The following is an 18,526-nucleotide window of genomic DNA, read 5'->3' on the forward strand; positions in this document are numbered from 1 at the left end:
CCAACTGTGTGCTAATTTAGTAAATAAGGCTACTAAGGACGTGACCCGCAATAAAATTCTCTCAATCATTTTATTATTAGTAGTTTATAGAACTAGAAGAGGAACAGAATACAGGAAGTACGTAAACGCATTTGACGTATGCCGGTTGAACAGAAATAAACCTAATTTGGCTACTAGCTGTCAATGGCACTCCTGTTCAAAAACAATTAATGGATGCCTTCCACGTAGTCTATAAGAACATAACCAAAATAGGACATCAAGATGTTCGTCATCTTGACGTCGTTGTTAAGTAGCAACCTACTGTCTTGATGAACCGGTAGTAAATCTGTCAAGCCAACAAGCGCGAAAAGATAATTATTCGAAATAAAATATTCACTTATTTATTGCAATACATACTGATATACTATTGTTAATAATTTATTAACATTATTCCTTTTTCTGGTAAACTGCCACTGTCGCCATGTCCTTTTTTTGTATAAACACGTTCCTGAAAGGAGAGATAACGTTGACTTTACGTTAACCTCTGTTGCTTATCCCTTTTAACCGTTTCTTGATACCATCGTGAATTCCATCTCTAGCAGTTCAACGGAGACGCAGCAACGACCGCAATCGTCAGTTTATGGTTTCAACGCAGATTAAATCGAACACTGTCTTTATTATTAGCGTGACTAAAATAACAGTTTAACTCAAAAAAATAGAACCAACCTTTTGTCTGCACCACAATAGCCTTCACTAATTGTAAGCTGACCTGAAAATTAACTCAGTATATTTGTCTTTGTACACAAATTATCAACTGTATCCTTCTCAGCGAAAAGAATAGATCTTTCCCAGTCAGCTGAGGTCCTTTACAAAGGTAAACATAGATGTGTTTCAAAGGGTCCATGCTTTATAGTGCCATTCGCATGAGCCCACGACAAAGGGAATCTGTCGTCTAAGAGCAATCGTAGCGTGGAAGCAAAACGGTAGTCAGTATAGCTTTACTGTAATTGGATGCCGTTCGAAGAAGATCTCGTACCATAAATCCGGCTGTGAAAACTTACATATTGTCGGTTTCCAACTGGATTGTAGGAGTACTGCTCACGTCTTGTTCGAGTTGTTTAGCCAACTCGCACATTTGCGTGATTACGCCGGCCGCCTGTGACGGCACACTACCACGAACTAAAAAGCGCAACGTCAACAGGGATGACAAAAATTACGGACGAATGAGTTGAAGGGCAAAATAATGCAAAAGTTAGCGATGTACGAAGTTCCAGCAGTAACATTTTACTTGTCGATACTCCGTAATAATTTTTTCAATATCGTTTCGCATATTGATTAATATATGCAATCCAAATAAATCTGCCCGCAACTCGTAAGCTTCTTTTAACTAATATAGAGAAATCGAGTCGGTCTAGAAAATTAAATTATTCGTTCAAAAAATATACCCTTTGTCGGTTATCCCAAACTATTTTGATGTATAATTTATTTGATCATTTGCGCAAACCTTGTACAGGAAAACCGTCATTGTCGGCACAGACCACGGCGATAATCCCCTCGCGCCCGGCGCTGAAATAACCAAAAGTCGAACCCCAGTTACTTGAAAGTAGAATTTCAAGAGTGAGCATCATACAGGACAATTGTATTAGCTTATGTTATAATTATATCATTAAAAACATATCTACATTTTCATTAAGGTGGCCGATATCTTAAAAACGTTCTGCCTTTTAGGACTACGATGAATATCGTCATCGTGCAAAAACAAAGCTAACTTGAGTCGCTTTTGATACTGGATAAACCCTATCAAATAAAAATGCAAAATAACCTTCCCCTTACTTTATGAAGTAAAATAATCCAAAAATATAAGTATATTCTGCATTATTACTAACACTTCATCCATGGTCTTAACAACTGGATTTTCCATTTTCTAAGCTTTGTTTTTAAAGTTGCCAAGTTCAAGGTTGGTGAATCTAATTCTGACACTCTTAACAACAGTTCTGTCACAAATAATTTTTTCCTTAGAAGTTAATCATTAGACACGATCAAGGTTTTGAATTTTGTAACTATAACACAGTTCAGCGGATTGTCAATAGCAAGCCGCTTGGCACTCATTGGCCGATGATTAAAAATTTTCCTACAGCTGATCGGGCTATATGTTTTAAAAGAAGGCGTTTGTAGCGCCGCCTACAATAACAGCCCATGACTCATCTTTTAGAGTACAGTAAACAATGAACTTGAAGATATGACGCTACCATAATACCAAGCAATTTATTGAAATATTATATTACAGCGAAACTGCGATCTCCCTCCAATCAGGTTTCTTATTAAGCTACCGGTCAGTGCGAGTTCTCTACGTTTGACCAGCTGCAAAAACGGTGGACAAACAATTGAATTTTCCCGCGCTAGCAGACAGCCTGTCAACGTCAAACGTTGCCTTTACATCGGCAGTTACGACACGTCAAATGGAACATAGTTTACGTACAGTTACGCATTAGAACGCCGTATAATTAAACGAAAGTGGAATGAAAAGAAATGTAAGTAGAATTTAAAACAATCGAACATTCGCAAGTAAAAAATACATAAGAGTGAGTTAAACTTTTTAAAATGAGTTTTATGACTGGCCTTTTAAATGAATGCCAATTGGCTTGTAAAAATGTGCTTATTCTTTACGAAATTGAGAATTTTTTCAATATGTAATAATTTTTTAACAGGCATCAAGCGAGTATTGCTTGTAGCGATCCACATACACGGCGGTGTAATTTGTCAGTTGCGACATTGTTAAGCATATGAATTGACTGCAGTGAAACAGGTAAAAGAACAGGGTTATGACGTTTTGCCGAAACAAATTAAAGAATCATAAAAGCATTTATTTATTCTTTTTCGTTGCATATCGAAGCACTCATACAGCTGCAATTGTAATAATTTTTTTTGGCTAGAATATCCGTACGTGTGTAGATTCAAAGTATGAAAACGTTTATGTATCTACGTGAAATTTTGTACAGTTAAGACAAGGCAATTTCAGGCAATATTTGACCTTGCTGAGAACATACTGTGTGGAATCCAGTTAAGTCTGATCATCTCAGAAAATAATTATACGTTTTCGTTCATCTGTGAGTCCCGGCGTATATATAAACACTCTGTACATTTTTTTATAGATCGTTTTTCAATACCACTAAATTGAAAGGGTTGGTCATAAGAACAATTAGGTAACTAGACCACCTAAGGACCAGGAAAAAGCAACTCCACTGATACGAGGTTTCTTATGTATGAATTTTCATCAGATAGCCGTTGAGCGTTAAAAGAGGATCGGATTCGCCGTTTTTTCCATTGCGAATGCCAGCATTTCATGTTCATTCTGGTCTTCTTTCAGGTAAGTATATGGTTAAACTATGGAATAAAAGGCTTCAAAGGATAAAGGGCTCACCTCTAGCGTGGCGGGCCTTACAAGCTTATAATATGCAGTATTCTTCAGAGCTTGCCATACACACGGTATTGCGTTTTGTCTCGAACGGCGAAATTTCCATTTGTGAGTAGTTTAGAGCAACCTATTTTAAGACAAAGTAAATTTATTGCGAGAGTTTGCAAGCCATCGACGAACCACGCTTTTTTGTTTTTTTTTCTTTTAGCTATGTTTAAGTAAGACTATAGAGAGCTTTGTCATCAAGAAAATATTACAGTGTAGCGTCTTTGAACGTAGCGTTTAAGCGCTAACTCGAGAATTGAATGCAGCTCCAAACAACTAGATGTTATCAGTCTGCTGAAAATTATGTAAAAGGGCTATTTTCTTGAGTGCTATTTAAAAAAAGTTTCGTTAAAACTCCACAAACAATAGCTGCCATATAATGGCTGAGTGGCATTAAGAAATATCTAGATTACGTGAGGAGTATTTGGTACGTATATGCTGACGTATGCAGTCATCTATCTGTAAGTCATTGTAATCTTGTAGTAAAAATACAAGGAATTCGACCTTGGAGGAGACCAGGTTGCATCTGCCTGGATGCAAATGAATCCAGACGGATTCTCGCACGAAATTCTGAAGGTTATCGTCGATTTTTTTCATACTGAATCGCTGTATAAGATGGTAAAAAAGCAAAATAAAACTTGATTCGTAGGTATAAGCTAATCTACGTACGAAAAATAACTATGGCTCTGAAACTTCTTTAGTTTACAATATACAAATTCGTAGTATTTGTAGTAAAGCCCTCCTATATAATGTTGCGTAACAAGCTTTTTTTTGAACAAAATACATAGCTATTCAGAATCTCTACTTAATAACAGAAGTATTGATGTGTTCCAGCCAGGTTTTAGCGGAATTAATCAGAAATTCGTTATTAGTTTGGAACAAATGTTGGCCTATTTCGATATATATATATATATATATATATATATATATATATATATATATATACATTATATATATGAATCGCCAATAACGATATCCTCCAATGTGTTATATCAATAAATTCATCTTTGAACCAGCCGTGCCTTATGTATGATTTGTTGGCTTCAACCGGAAAGCTATTGTGAGCGCCTGTGTGGGTGAGTCACGTCTCAAATCGCTTTCTGCTGATTGTACCCAACAATAATACAGGCCAGGAGAAAAATGAGTTGATCAGCAGGAAAGATTTTTATGCAACAAGCCGGTGCAAAAGTTTTTTTAAACAAACTCTTTTGAAATTATGCGAAAACTAGAGAATTCTTATACATTAAATTAGCTTCTCATCCTTTCGTGTAAGTTAGGCTATCTTTGCATTTAAAATTTTACAATCAATTTACCAAGGTAAAATTTATTATTGTATCACCTCATCTTTTGTCACAGAAATTTACCGTGTCTACTTACGGCTTAAGTTAATTTCTGCAGAATTCAAGTTTCCATTTTGTTGGCGAGAATTACGAAATTAAAAAAGAAAAACTTAATTAGGTCGAGACTTTTTCGATGGTGGTAGTTGCAAGATAATGCGTAGTGAATATAATACTAGCTTCAGAATGTGGGTGAGCATTTTGAGAAGAACTCCGGTGCCATACGTGTATCACAATGTTATAGATAGATTAAAAAAAATTTACAATAGATTTTAAAAAAATATTCCTACAATGTTCTTGAGCGAAAATAACTTTTATATCATTTATAAAAAATCGTTCTTTATACATTTTAAGAAAACTTCATACAAATATAAGATCCTTTTAGTTGACAACTATACGATGGCACGCTTACCGTCTTCTGTATGGTTAATTACTGATAGAAAATGAACTAATAGGAATGAACTTTTAGCATACAGCATATAGCACTCTGAACTTCTAACATCTGTTAAATAGCATCGGTATATATTACAGATATGCTATGGCAGAAGAGTATTGTTATTGTATTCGATCTATAGCCAAATTTATTTAGCCAAATATAGCTGACTGCACTGCATTCAGATTATGCCAACGTGTAGAGGATAAGCGTGAATTATTGTGTATTCTGTATTTCTTGAGATTGACACTCTTTGATCTAGGGGGTGTTCTTTATTCTTTTTATGCTCAGTGTAGAAGATTTTTCAGAGCATTTTTAGCGTGTTGAACTTCATTCACCAGTGTCGACTTCATAACGGAGAAAAAGGAAAAACGACATAGAATTGTTTTTTCTTGACCCATAAAAATTAGCAGTGCGTTTCCGGTGCGGCAACGAAATTGTGTCTAAGTGTAGTGATTAGCAAGTTATGTAAGTACAAATGTCACCTTGCCATATTAAATACATCAAAAGTTAAGAAAAATAGTACAAATTACATCACAACCCTATTATCTGTATTAAAAACAATGGACGCATACATCATCTAATTACGTTTAGCTAACTATGTGAATGACGCAGTGCAAAAGTTGAATCCAGTCATTTCTGCCAAATATTTGAGCTGTTCTATATCAGCTTTCGTCAGACGATGCCATTCAGACGATAATAAGTACTCATTATAGACAAAAGAGATCTTTGTAGAGATAAGCAGTCCTGGCCCTATTTTCATTTAGCTCTGATAATGCTTATTTAAAGCGCGTTGTGCATTTTAAGGGCAATATGTTTATGTTTTTGAGGTAAGTCGTTGTTGGACTGGTAGTGTAAAAATACCTTAATAACTTAGGCAGGCGGTATTCAAGTGAAGATCATGGGGGTTTTATGAAGAATGTAAGCCCTTATTTTCGATTTCCAATCCTTTTGAACTTTTCACATAATATATTCATGTAAATTTATACTTTTAAACAGTTTAAGTATTTGATTAGTTTGTGCAAAATCCATTATTTTTTGGTGACCACCTTATTTAGTTTATTCAGTGTATTGTGGGATTTTGTTACTTTCTAGTAAAAATGAGTTCGTCGGTTCCTTCCTCATTTACCTATATTATAAATGCGAAATAAATAATGTGTTGAGATAATAAAAATAATATTAATTTTTTATATTAATCGTAGTTAAGGCACAGACGAAAGCTTTATGTTTCGCGAATTTTTTAACAGTTCTTTCGTCTTTTCTAAAATCATCACAGAAAAGGCTACATCCTTCCAGGTTTTGGGTTCGGGACGACGAGTCTACGCCAGTGGTTAAATGAATGTAACATCAAGTTTAAAGTCGCACATGAACTTCCTTAATAACAGTCTCCTAATAAAATGTATTAAATGACAAAGACTTTTAATACAGAAATATCAGTTGTACAAATAAGACGTGGGACCTTCATTGCCTAGCTTAATTTAGAAATTAATCTATAGATCTAATCCTCTTCCTATAGTAACTTTGATATTGAACTGAAAATTATGTTTTTCACTTTGAACGTAATAGCTTCCCAGTAAAATTTCATTACAGTCACGTACTAAATTGTTTTTCAAGGGCTGAAACCTTTCAGCATCAATACCTCTAGTTAAGGGATCGATACCTTTTAAACGGGCTGCAAATTGGAACTGTAATTATATTTACTTTTTTTGTTACTGAATTTATATTAGGAATTGGAATATCAAAATATTCACTAATGCTGCTAAATTAGCCTCAGCTAGGAGATCGTATATTGTAAGCCTAAGGTCATATAATATCTCCCATCGCCACCATAACAGTCAAAAAGTTCCAAACATTATATACATATATATTCGCGATCTATTCTAAAATATCCTCTGTTGTACATAATATATAATTTGTCTGCAATAATGATTGTAACCAAAAATTTATCTTTATATTTGATACTACGTCTTACTATATATTCCATCATTACCTTGTGCTTACGTGTTAAGAGATGCACACTAGAGCTCGGATATTTACCCTAAAAAGACTGTGATTCAGAAGTGTTAGGCGGTGATTAATTCCATCGCGTTTTAGAAATCAAACTTTTATCCCCACATTTGTTGTCTTCAACGTAATTGATTTAAACGACTGGTAATAAGACTAGCTTTGTAAAGTTTATTTATTATATTGTAATGCTATTTCATATTAGTTTTCTAAATATTTGTTAGAAAAATACGTTGTACATCGTTTTCTGAGGGATGTCAAATTTAGAACAACTCTGCTTTTAAGATCTTCGCATTTGTGATTTCTTTAGCTTTTATGGTTACTTGTTTAGTACGTCAAAATTTAAAAAGAATAAAATTGATTTGACTTCTAAATTGCTCATTCGATCGGCGATCATTCACATCATTACCGAACTTAGGAGCCTTCCTCAGGAATGTTGACTTCGGGAAAGATCTGAAAGATTCTGTTTGTCAACCTAACTTTCGCATTCACTTTCTATACAGCTAAATAGCGGCACTGCGTCATGCTTAAGCATTACTTTAAAACGCCGGCTCTTGCCAGCATGAACGGAACAAAGTGTATCTACACCGTTTTTTTTACTTTCATAAGTAAACACGTTACCATTGCACCATCGTGAAGACATCGTCCATGTAGCTATCGGAAATGAATCGAACCCTGAACATCATGTATTCTTCCATGTGAAATCATTTTACAAGTAAATGTTTTAGAAGCTAATCACTGATTGTGAAGTGTGAACGCGTATCTGGTCTTCATAAAGCATAGCTTCAATCTTCGCGCTATAACCTGGTTCGACAATAGAGCAACACTCTTAGTACATAAAATTATTGACAACAGCCATCGCATATATCTATAAAAATGCATATTAAACATTTTCGGTAATTGTAACAGAGCAAACGTCTCCATCTGAACAGAGTGTATCAAGCCACTAGGAAAAAAATTTGAATTGTGGCGCCATATGCTATCTCACCAGTTAAGCGGCCATCCAATCATAAATCATGCTTTTCCGCACACGTCCAACAGCTGAGTCTAGACATTAGGTGGATACTGTGGATGTGTGTAGCCGTCTCAGTGTAGATAATTGAGCCATCCTCCTCTCCACATATCCGTCAATGGGTAGCTATTACGAACGTTACTAGTTGCTCTCGCAAGTAGACGCCAAGGCTTCAGTTGCAATACGCGGTTCAATGCTTTCCATGCTGGAGATATTTTAGATGTGAAACGTAGGGACAGACGCGTCATTGCTGTATGTTCTTTCTGCTTCGGTGCTTCATTTAGTTAGCTGTCGCCAGAAAAGCGCTGAAAATTCTCAGTACAACCTTCCAGAAAAAGAAGTCGAAAAGGTTTGACAGCAAGCAACGTCATCATGGCACGAAAGTTTGACATTATTGTTTTTGGTGCGACAGGAGTTACCGGTACGTCTGTCAAAGTTGTATGTGATTTTATATACATAGGGTTATGTCAGATATACTCAGCAAAGTAAATAATCAACCGTAATTTGTTGATATTACAGAACGTTACATTCCTTATGATTTTTCATTACATACAGGTATGTTGATGAATTGGATCTAGATATTGATGGGACATAAATGTAAAATAACTTTATCAACACAAAGTTCCCAAAAATTGTCTTGCTAAAAACAATTTTTTCACGTAAGGAAACTTATGATAATCATTTAACGACAAGTTAATGATGATTACCATAATGTGGGTAGTCAAAACTTGTATAACAATAGAACTTGATTAGTATTTTTGATTAAACACGTTCGTATGTGACGAAAAATGTTGCGTACAATTGGCAAAATAAGAAAATATAGTCCCCTAGTTTCTTTATTTTCTTAGTTTCATGTCCAGTAGCTAACTTCAGTAAAAACCTGCTTCCACTACGCCGCGTGTATGTGAAAGTAATCATTACGGCTTTTTGTGTAAAGCTGCACGTTTTAAAAATATAATTTTGTAGCTGTGTGTTTATGTATGTTTGAGAAGCTTATTTATGCTGTTAAAAAGTATCAAGGTAATGAGTGTTATTAATTTATAGAAGTCAACAAGTCCAGATTTCGCTCGTAAACACCGAGTTACAACCGAATTTAGTTATTCACCAAAAACTGAGGTATCTTGGGGAAGACATCACAGAGGTCAACAAGTCCCATAATTAGCTATAATCAAACTGGTATGATCTTTCGAAGTAACTCAAAATTCTTAATTTCTCTTCCACGGTATTTCTTTTTTTCATTCGGTTTGTGTAGTATTTTTAAAGTAATGTATATATTAAATATATAGTAAACGCAATGATGTTGGCTTGGGGCCTAAATCGTTGTTCAGCTTGATACCCTGGCCTGCATGTCGTTCTTCGACTGAAATGCATTTTTGAGTAGCCATGAGATAGATAGGTGAGGATTAGTGCTTTACTTTAGAGTAATAGTGTTGTGTACACACTCAGTATCTAAAACACATCTGTTTTGTGCAAAATAAATCATAGATATATACATATATGGTATAAAGGTAAGGCATCTATGATTATTCTTAGCATTCAGTCCGGTCTCGCCTTTTCTTTGCTATATTTTTGCTATATTACAGCACGGCTCACAAGTCCATAAATTAAAAAGTTCAGCAGAACTGCAATATGAAAGTTCAACATATTTCATCGTTCTAGAACTGCAATTTCGAGCGTCCTTGTTTTCAACGATGACGTATACTTGGACATGCAATTCGATTCATTGCTTTAATTATTTTCGGCGCTTTTCGACACAATGTAAAAAGATTTAAACAATACGATAAATCATGGCTTGCTTGACCCATTGCCGAATAGGTACAAATAGTAATTTATTTGGAAAATGTAATGTTTCTAAAACTAATTTATAGAAGAGCTTGTATGTGGTTTTGAGTCTTATGTTAAGCTGTAATTAGGTTTATTTGATTTGATTTTATTTATGAGAAAATTTTGTTGGCATGAAAAATTCACTTTCGGCAATATCGCTCGCTGTCACGTTCAGTGATAATGGCTGTGACCTAACGTAGGCTATCGGAATGCAACCGGAATCTTTTTGATACCGTTCTACATTAATCATTGCTAGAAGGTGCTGACTAATACTTCATAAGAGCTTCTGGTGTATCTCAGACACTTCAGTCACCGTCACTTTGTGGGCAACACCTAATTTAAATATTCTCGTTGCTTGTTTGATTCTTGTTTACTCCAGTGCTATTATAAGTATACAGTATGTATTCATTTTGAAGACGCATGCATATGAAAACGTGTATGTTTGTAGAAAACACAAAAGCTCGGTAAGTTCTGCAGTTATTTATCAACGTCTTATACTCATAACGCCTTTTCTCCACGGAGTTGGCATGCTTCATTCGGGTTCGGCAGTGCGCTGCGCAATCTGTGTAGTCTTTAGCCCACCCTTTAATGTAGAGAACACTTTTTCGAAATGAGCGATTGATCTAACCTGCAGTCTGCGACGTGGTGGGAGTAAGTTTCCGTTTCATAGTGCCAATCATTTGTCGCTATTTTCAACTGCTCAGGTTTAGAAGGTATTATGGTCCAAAAACGCATCGATATCTCAGAATAACATATTCATTAAATTGGTTTGCTGTAGCGCGGCGGAATTCTATAACGTTAGGCATAACATCACATGAACCTAGGTACAGTCATCAGTTGTTCAGTCCTTTTGCTGTTTAAAGTCAACAAACTGGTGCGTATAAGGTCTGTACAAATTATGAACCTTTATGGCTAGTCGTTAGTTGCATCCCTGAACTGTGCAAAGAACTGTGCAAAGTTAGTATGAAGTATTTGTCTTAAACATAACTGAAAAGCGAAATAGTTGAAGTGGAGTCTTCAGCTATATTTTGATGCTGTAGAAGTTGACACGGATTATGTTTCCAAATACGCATATATATAGTAAGGCCGCGACTTCGAATTAACTATAAGCTTGCATGTTTGAGCGCTTGCACCGCGATTTCCACCCTTCAACTTACTCTGGCAGTAAAGTCGCTGCTACTATAAACTGATAGTAGCCAGTTGATGAACTTTTTTTTAGGTCGGTACGCAGTGGAGCAAATGTACAAAGCGTCGAAAGAAGAAGGTCTTTCGTTTGCGGTTGCCGGGCGCAATGAAAGCAAACTCATTGCAGCACTAGAGGTAATTACAACCAGTGTTAGATGTATTATCTATAGACAAATCATAATTATGTTAAAACGTATTCCCTAGATCTGATAATGTCAGTCTTGTAATGTACGCCCACCACACAGTGAATGCCCGTTACGTCCGCCTAGGATAAAAGGAGCTTTTACTGAACAATATATGTGCTGCATGGCTGTAGAACCTGTCTCGCATTATGTTTGATACATCAATCTAGATCTGCCGTAATGAAAGATCATTAATACTCATCATACAAATATTTGTCATCGCTTTCAAGTGTAGCAGCGTTTGAACTATTGTGCTACACCTTAGCTCTATCTATTTGACACGGCTGTAATAAGACATGATTGCTATAAGTTTTTTTCCCTGTGTCTAAACAAGCGAGGCAAAAAAATGTTTATAGTATATGTCCAAGTTGAAAATACGCTTGTGTATAAGTTTATAAAACAGTTTGACTACGTTCTGTAATTAAGTATATGTTAAAAGCTTGTTTGAAAAGCTTTCGATCGAGCATTGGTCTTCTTTAAACCAAAATTAGAGCAAATATTTGTTCGTAATTTAAAATAATATTTATTAAACATGTGCAATGTTGGTCGACGTTTTTTTGTCATGTTTCTAGTAATACCATAATTCTATCCCCGTAGTATTTCCGTGGCGTCTAAGCGAAAAATTGTTTTTTGCATCTCTATGCAATTGCGCCTCTACTAAATTGAGTATTGAAGGAGTTCTGCTGATAAAGTCTGATGGTGCAATGTTTGGACTAAACGGCAGACGCACGAAAATTCCCATCGAAGTTCTTTTTCTTCTATTTTCGATAAAAATGTATGTGGTTTGGTGTTGTTTTAGTGGAACAAAACGCTTTTTCTGTTAACTAGTTTCAGTCTTAGTGGCTTTTGATAGCAGAGATCAAAGTTTTATGATAGGTGACAGCCGCTCAGCACACAATTTCTTTCGAATTTCAGCAAATGCGGAGCATCTATTTTTCGGCATAAGTAAGTCCGGGCTAATAAAATAAATACAAAAAAAAAACATGCACTTCAGTCCAAATGATTCGCACATATCCACCTTTCATCACGAGCAATTAACCGGATTAGAAATAGCCCAAAGCGATTGAATTTCTGTAGAATCTTACGGATGGACATACGATCGAGTAAACTATTTTGCTTCAATTCGTGATGCACCAGTATTTAGCTTTTTTTGTGGCCAGCTTTATGTAAATAATTCAGCATTATTTACTAATAAATGTTTAGTTCTTTGGCGATATTAATAGCCGCTCACGCGTCGCTTCTGCTCAACTTATAAATTTCTTACAAAGTACTTGACCACTATAAGGGGCATCTGCTGTCGAAATTTCCAGGAAGAATGCTACAGAAACATTCTTTAACGTTGTTTCTTTTGATAGCACATTTTGACGATAAAGAGCATAATTTTCTATAACGCTGGTTAGCAATTGCACTTTCATCGTAAAATATTTTCGAAAAATTCCGAAACAAAAAACGTCATCTCTAAGGATCGCTCTATCTTTAGTCTGAGTGCATTTTTAGCACATAAACTGCCATTAAATCGATTTCCAATTATATCAATACAGGTGATATGAGATATATGGGTTTAAAGCTATCTAGCTAGAAAAACGGTCAATACTCTTTTACAGCCTGATATATGCACATATGAAGATTTGCCTTCGACTACTTCTACAGAAGTAGTTAAACATTAAATTAAGTCTATCACCAATAAGTTTGTTCGATATTCATATTGTGATACAGGGGTAGCCATGAGTTAATATATATATATATATATATGAGTTATAGATTTCATAGTGCGGATCGTTATACTCCAGACTGTGAGAAACCCTTGGTGTGTCACGAAAGAATTTTAAAAATGGATAGGCAACATAATAACTGCTAGCCAGTATTAACTATATAATCGGGTGTAAGGTTGAGTAGAACTGTGGCAAAGCGCTCGCTTTGCTCCGGAGTCCACTTGACGGCAGCCCCAGATTTTATGGCCATGGATCCTTCGTAAGGTTTGTTTCCTGACAAAGACCGAATGCTATAGCTGTATTAATGGAAAGTCGGTTACCGATTAATTGTGTTGTATCTTAACTCTGTCCCCTTGGTCGGGCTATAGTAAGGTTTGATTATCCAAGGTACGATATGTCTTCTTCAAAGGTATTCATCTTACTATACATATTTCCAGCTGGAAGTTTAGTTTGAAATCTATTTGTTATTTGCCGAAGAGAAAGTTGCAACAGCTGTTTGATACTTGTTGTTATTTTTGTTGTCGTTGTTGTAATAGCATTCCTTAAGGCATTCGGTATGATCCCTAGCTGATTTTCACGTTTTTTCTTTTTTTTTGAAAATCACTATAATTGTGCAAATATCGGCCCAACTTGATCAGCGTAAATATAAGTTCAAACAATTTAATACTACAATGCAAAAATAAACACTGAAACTAAAGTTCTGACCACTATAAGCTACGGCATAATGATCTGATATCATTATTTGCGTGTTTAGGAGGTAGCTGGCTGGATGAAAATCGATGCCGGGGAGTTCTCGCGCGAAACTCCGAAGATTATCGCTGATGTCTCGGATTCGGAATCGCTGCACGAAATGGCAAAATCGGCTCGCGTAATAGTCAATACTGTGGGACCATATCGGTAAATAATTCTGCGGTATTTCTGTAAATTTATTTCGACGTTCTTGTCGCTCTGTTCTTCGAGCCTGCTTCATTTATATTGATAACAGGTATCTATCCATCATACATGTATTCCGCGGCATACTTGCGTTGCCATGTGTGTTACGCAGGTTTTGTCCTTTACTGTTTCCAGTTTTTACGGGGAGCCTGTAGTGAGCGCCTGCGTGAACGAGGGAACAAATCATGTTGACGTGAGCGGCGAACCCTGGTTCATCGAATCGATGCAGCTCAAATATCACAAAGCAGCACAAGCTAAGAGTAAGTTGTGAAAGTAATAATAACTCAGCGTACAGCGCTTCATGAATAATACGTGTGGCAGATTATAGGAAGTTGTCGTCAAAAAGCTGGTTTTAAGGACTTGAATATACCTATCTATTATTTTGAAGTTTAGCTTCTGACGAAAAGTTTACTCCTGCAAATATGGCTGGCGTAACTAGTTGTGTTGATCGTGAATTAAATTTGCCTGAACTGTGTATGAATATGTTCAGCAGGCGATTTTAAGTTCTGTCACCAGTATTCACTAAATAGCAGTATAATTAGAGGATATGGTCCGAAAATAATTAATCGGCCGTTCTTATTTTACAGAAATCTATCTAGTGTCAGCCTGCGGTTTTGATTCTATTCCGGCCGAATTTGCGGTTAACTTTACCAAAGAAAATTTTCGGGGAAGGCTCAATTCGGTAGAAACCTTTGTAAGCTTCAAAAATCCTAAGGTAAGTACAAAGTACTGTTTTTTTTTTCAAAACAAAATTTTCCTTAAGTTGCTTACGGATCGCCGCTTAGTGTATGTACAACGGAATCGTTTCACTTCGGGACACTCTGATTTGTAGAGATGAAATATTGGTAATGATAAGTAAAAAACGCTGATATTGCGTCATTTTTACTGTTATTGAGGCACGATTATGCATGCTCGCATATTGGGAAGTGCAGAGAAAGAAGTTGTTATTCGAAAGTCTGTCTCTTCTTTAGCGTCTAGCTGCTAAGCTTCTTTAGCAGCTGTTGTCGAACGGCCAAAGTAGATTTAATGGCCAGAGAATTTGATTTTAATACTGCAATGAGTCGAGGTACAGCAAGTTTGCCTAATCTATTAACTGTTTCTAAAGCCTTTAATTTACACTCAGTGGAAAACCGTGCCTCATCAAGCTGGCATTTTATCAGAAAACCATACAAGCGAACATCATATAAATAAAAAAACAACTGATGATTCCGGGCCAGGCGAGCAAAGTTTGCCCTCTTGTTTTCCTCTTCATCACGTAGATTTAGGTGCAAACGTTACTTTATCAGTTGTTTCGGATTAATTTAAGCGCGATCAATGCTTAAAAAATCAAGTTCAGTGCTGTCAACACACGGCAAAAGTATAAGTGCTTAGATCAAACGTTGCTAACTGTTGTAACGGACGTTGTGCAAGCAGATAATAACAGGACAAGTCTGTTATTTTCCTGCGTGCTTCAGGGTGGTCACGTAAACGTTGGTACATGGAACAGCATAATTCATGGAGTGGCTAACTGGGGCACTTTAGCTCCACTACGAAAGGAGGTTTCCGAGGAACTGTTTACGAAAAAAACCGAAAAACCTAAATTCAAGCTGCCGATTAGGTAACATTATGTACCAGAGCAATAACGTATCAAACTAAAACTATCTGTTTTAATTTGATGCGTTATCAGTAGATTATTATTATTATGATTAGAGAGAGAGAGAGAGAGACTCTATGGCAAATACTTCGCCTAATATTAACGAGCAATAGTTCTACGTCAATCATAATTTTTGTCAATACAACAGCGTAATACCGCTAATTAATATTCATGTATGATATTTCAGGCGTTTGGCATCAACCACCGATGTGTGTTCTGGTTACATTTTTCCATTCTACGGTAGCGACAAATCCGTTATTATGAAATCCGAGATGTTCCGTAGAGAAAACAGCGTGGAAGACTACAAGCCTGTGCAGATCCAAACTTACCTCAGTATGTGGGATGGTTTATGTCGACTTGAAAATAGTTCCCGTCACATATTGATTTGTACGTTGTGGTTCATAACTATATACCGATAATGTGTCTGTATATCCATTGTCTCTTTAGGACTGCCGAACTTCGTAGCCGTCATCGGGCTGACAATTATCGGACTATTTCTCATGACTTTCGCGAAGTTCGCTTCGGGACGGAAGCTTCTTTCCAAGTACCCGGCAATCTTTTCGTTTGGACTTTTCCGTGACGAAATGCCCAAGAGGGAACAGCTTGAGGAAAAATCGATGAATATTGTCGGTTAGTGAAAACATACATGGGGTGATTGAAATAAATGCTACTTTTGATTATCCGCAAAATCGCTCATTCACATCACATACATACATATATATATATATATATATATATATATATATATATATATATATATATATATACAAATATGGAACAGAGTAAACACAAATACGAATAACATCTTATAAACGAAGGTCCATTTCTAATTATTGTGGGGATATCTGTTACCGAGTGTTCAATGAAATACGTATGCTACCGTGCGCTATCATGGGTATAAACACGACATGGTCACACAAGCGGGCTTAATGGGTTATTTATTACCGAGGATTGTATAGTCTGTTGGCATGTCGTCGTCATAGACCGAAATATCAGTGACCGTTGTTATCTTAAGAGTACTGTTTAAGGGCCTGAGATCCAATGACGTTCAGCCTCATCAACTTATCGGATGAATAGATTCTTTAGTTAAGAAAGAAATTTACTAACAGTATTCGAGATTTGTGTAGCAACGTAAATTGATTTATGTTACCTCCGCTCTTGAATACACGTGGGCTCGATTCAACAAATAAGTAAACGCTTAGCGTACAAAAAGCATCTTGGCTGTCAAATACGCCTCTCGTGACCGAAGCACTTTGTTTCAGCGCTTGGCAAAGGTTGGCACACAGATGACGATGAAACCTTGCCGCCAACGAAAGAAATTGTTGTCGAGGTGGATAGCATGGATCCAGGCTATATAGCCACTTCGATCATGCTTGTTCAAAGCGCGGTTTGCATTTTGAAAGACAATATATCCATGCCGTTAGGGTAAGTTAACCATTTATTGTATCCTATGCAAGATATCCTTTATACGTTATCAGACTCGGTCACAGCTGGATCGTGTTCTTGGATTCATAAAGACGCATGCTTGAACCGCTTTTATAAAAAGGATGTAAAGTTGAACCCTGTTTTGTAGAAGCGTCACCCAAGTACTACAAAATTCACCAGTTGTTACTGTTCCATAGTCTGTTTTTTGTCTTTCGATTATTTAGCTATGACCGAGCGTAAACGCAACTTGCCCTACCATCACCTGTTTCAATGCGGTAGTTTTAAGCTAGCTACGTTTTCTATTGGCTTTGACACTTCCTCACCTTTCCTAACTTGAAATTACCTGATATAAATTGGTTTGATATATCAGCTTTACAATTACGACTAGAGTTAGTCGTTTCCTAAAGTTTGATTGGGAATTTCTGACTTCTTCGTTTTCCAGTGGTGGCTGTATTTCTCCCGGCTATGCATTTGAGAAAACAACGCTCCGAAACCGTTTGGATCAGCGTGGCATCAAGTTTAGTGTCAAACGACAATCATGAATCAAGCCCAACAGATCAACCAAGGTAATACTCTACGTAGACAAAAGCCCCCGGCGGGGCTAGAGCAGAAGTATTTGCGTAAACAACAGTATTTGCGTAAACAACAGTATTTGCGTATAACTTGCGTCTATTAGGCAATACCCTGTTAGAGCACCTATATATTGAGATTTCTCTAGCTTAAGGAATCTTCGATGTGCATCTTCAAGCTTATTGTATTTCGTCGTGTTATTATATTGACTGTAATAACGTTTTAAATTAGATTTTCATGGCAACTGTTGAAATGTCGATAGCGCGTTCATCGTAAACCAACTGTTCATGTAAAAACTAATAAAGGTACTTCCGAAAAAACATTTCGAGTCTTCACTATCATTTATATAGCATGATTTTCAACGATTTGTTTTTGTGTAGTCTTAACGTAATAGCTACTGGATAGGGAAGTACGTTCTAATAATCGCATGTATTTGTTTTGTGTTTTCGGTTGGTTACCTTCCGAAATGCTTGTTTCCTGCAGCTTTATATTTTGCAGATTGAGATACAAATGCAAAATCAAGATCCTGCTGATTGCCCTTTAACAATCTATTGACAAATATATTTGATCTGTTGCAAAAACAGATTCTTTTTATATAAATAAACACATCTGGATGTTTTGTCTAGAGCAGTTCCCCTTTAACTTAGCGACACTTAAGATGGCTGATAGTGTGCGGGTTACCATTCGAACTCAGTTAACATTGTCTACGGCGTACTCTCTTTACTTTAAATACCGATAATTTGTTAGTCCGCTTTGAAAATGGTTTGGTTACATTTGCTAAATACGTGTTAGAATGAAGATTGATTTCACATGTGCTGTTGCAGTAGTGTGAAATGT

At 36.3% G+C, this 18,526-nt stretch overlaps 2 protein-coding genes across 3 annotated transcripts; one reads left to right on the top strand and one right to left on the bottom strand.

Annotated features, from left to right (window-relative positions):
- Window positions 1-351: 351 nt before the first annotated feature.
- Lamtor5 (Late endosomal/lysosomal adaptor, MAPK and MTOR activator 5) lies at window positions 352-2,135 on the bottom strand. The gene is made up of 4 exons (XM_022847016.2): window positions 1,866-2,135; window positions 1,484-1,545; window positions 1,041-1,158; window positions 352-487 (listed from the first exon to the last, which is right to left on the bottom strand). Exons 1-4 carry the CDS (start codon window positions 1,898-1,900, stop codon window positions 427-429), a joined length of 276 nt encoding a protein of 91 aa, XP_022702751.1. The 5' UTR covers window positions 1,901-2,135; the 3' UTR covers window positions 352-426.
- Window positions 2,136-2,440: 305 nt separating this feature from the next.
- LOC111268186 (saccharopine dehydrogenase-like oxidoreductase) lies at window positions 2,441-18,012 on the top strand. Of its 2 annotated transcripts, XM_022847012.2 has the most exons (12): window positions 2,441-2,510; window positions 2,688-2,785; window positions 3,258-3,346; window positions 11,269-11,369; window positions 13,883-14,025; window positions 14,197-14,321; window positions 14,649-14,776; window positions 15,516-15,658; window positions 15,882-16,027; window positions 16,142-16,324; window positions 16,957-17,119; window positions 17,562-18,012. In XM_022847012.2, the coding sequence occupies exons 3-12, from the start codon at window positions 3,310-3,312 to the stop codon at window positions 17,659-17,661; spliced, it is 1,269 nt and encodes a 422-aa protein (XP_022702747.1). In that variant the 5' UTR covers window positions 2,441-2,510; window positions 2,688-2,785; window positions 3,258-3,309; the 3' UTR covers window positions 17,662-18,012. The 2 variants fall into 2 exon arrangements, with proteins under 2 accessions (XP_022702747.1, XP_022702746.1); XM_022847011.2 differs by lacking the exons at window positions 2,441-2,510; window positions 2,688-2,785; window positions 3,258-3,346 and adding an exon at window positions 8,363-8,646.
- The last annotated feature ends 514 nt before the right edge of the window (window positions 18,013-18,526 follow it).

The sequence above is a fragment of the Varroa jacobsoni genome, unplaced genomic scaffold (genome assembly GCF_002532875.2).
Source record: "Varroa jacobsoni isolate VJ856 unplaced genomic scaffold, vjacob_1.0 scaffold_1263, whole genome shotgun sequence".
In the NCBI taxonomy this organism is placed as follows: Eukaryota; Metazoa; Arthropoda; class Arachnida; order Mesostigmata; family Varroidae; genus Varroa; species Varroa jacobsoni.

Bases quoted from the DNA above. Each gene is read 5' to 3' on its own strand.
- Lamtor5 (XM_022847016.2), bottom strand. From the start codon at position 1,900: ATGGAAAATCCAGTTGTTAAGACCATGGATGAAGT. The intron at 1,546-1,865 runs GTTAGTAATAAT...TGGTTATTTCAG, and splicing joins GTTAAGACCATGGATGAAGT to CGCCGGGCGCGAGGGGATTA. The intron at 1,159-1,483 runs GTTTGCGCAAAT...TGCGCTTTTTAG, and splicing joins TGACGGTTTTCCTGTACAAG to TTCGTGGTAGTGTGCCGTCA.
- LOC111268186 (XM_022847011.2), top strand. From the start codon at position 8,598: ATGGCACGAAAGTTTGACATTATTGTTTTTGGTGCGACAGGAGTTACC. The intron at 11,370-13,882 runs GTAATTACAACC...TTGCGTGTTTAG, and splicing joins AACTCATTGCAGCACTAGAG to GAGGTAGCTGGCTGGATGAA. The intron at 14,026-14,196 runs GTAAATAATTCT...TACTGTTTCCAG, and splicing joins AATACTGTGGGACCATATCG to TTTTTACGGGGAGCCTGTAG.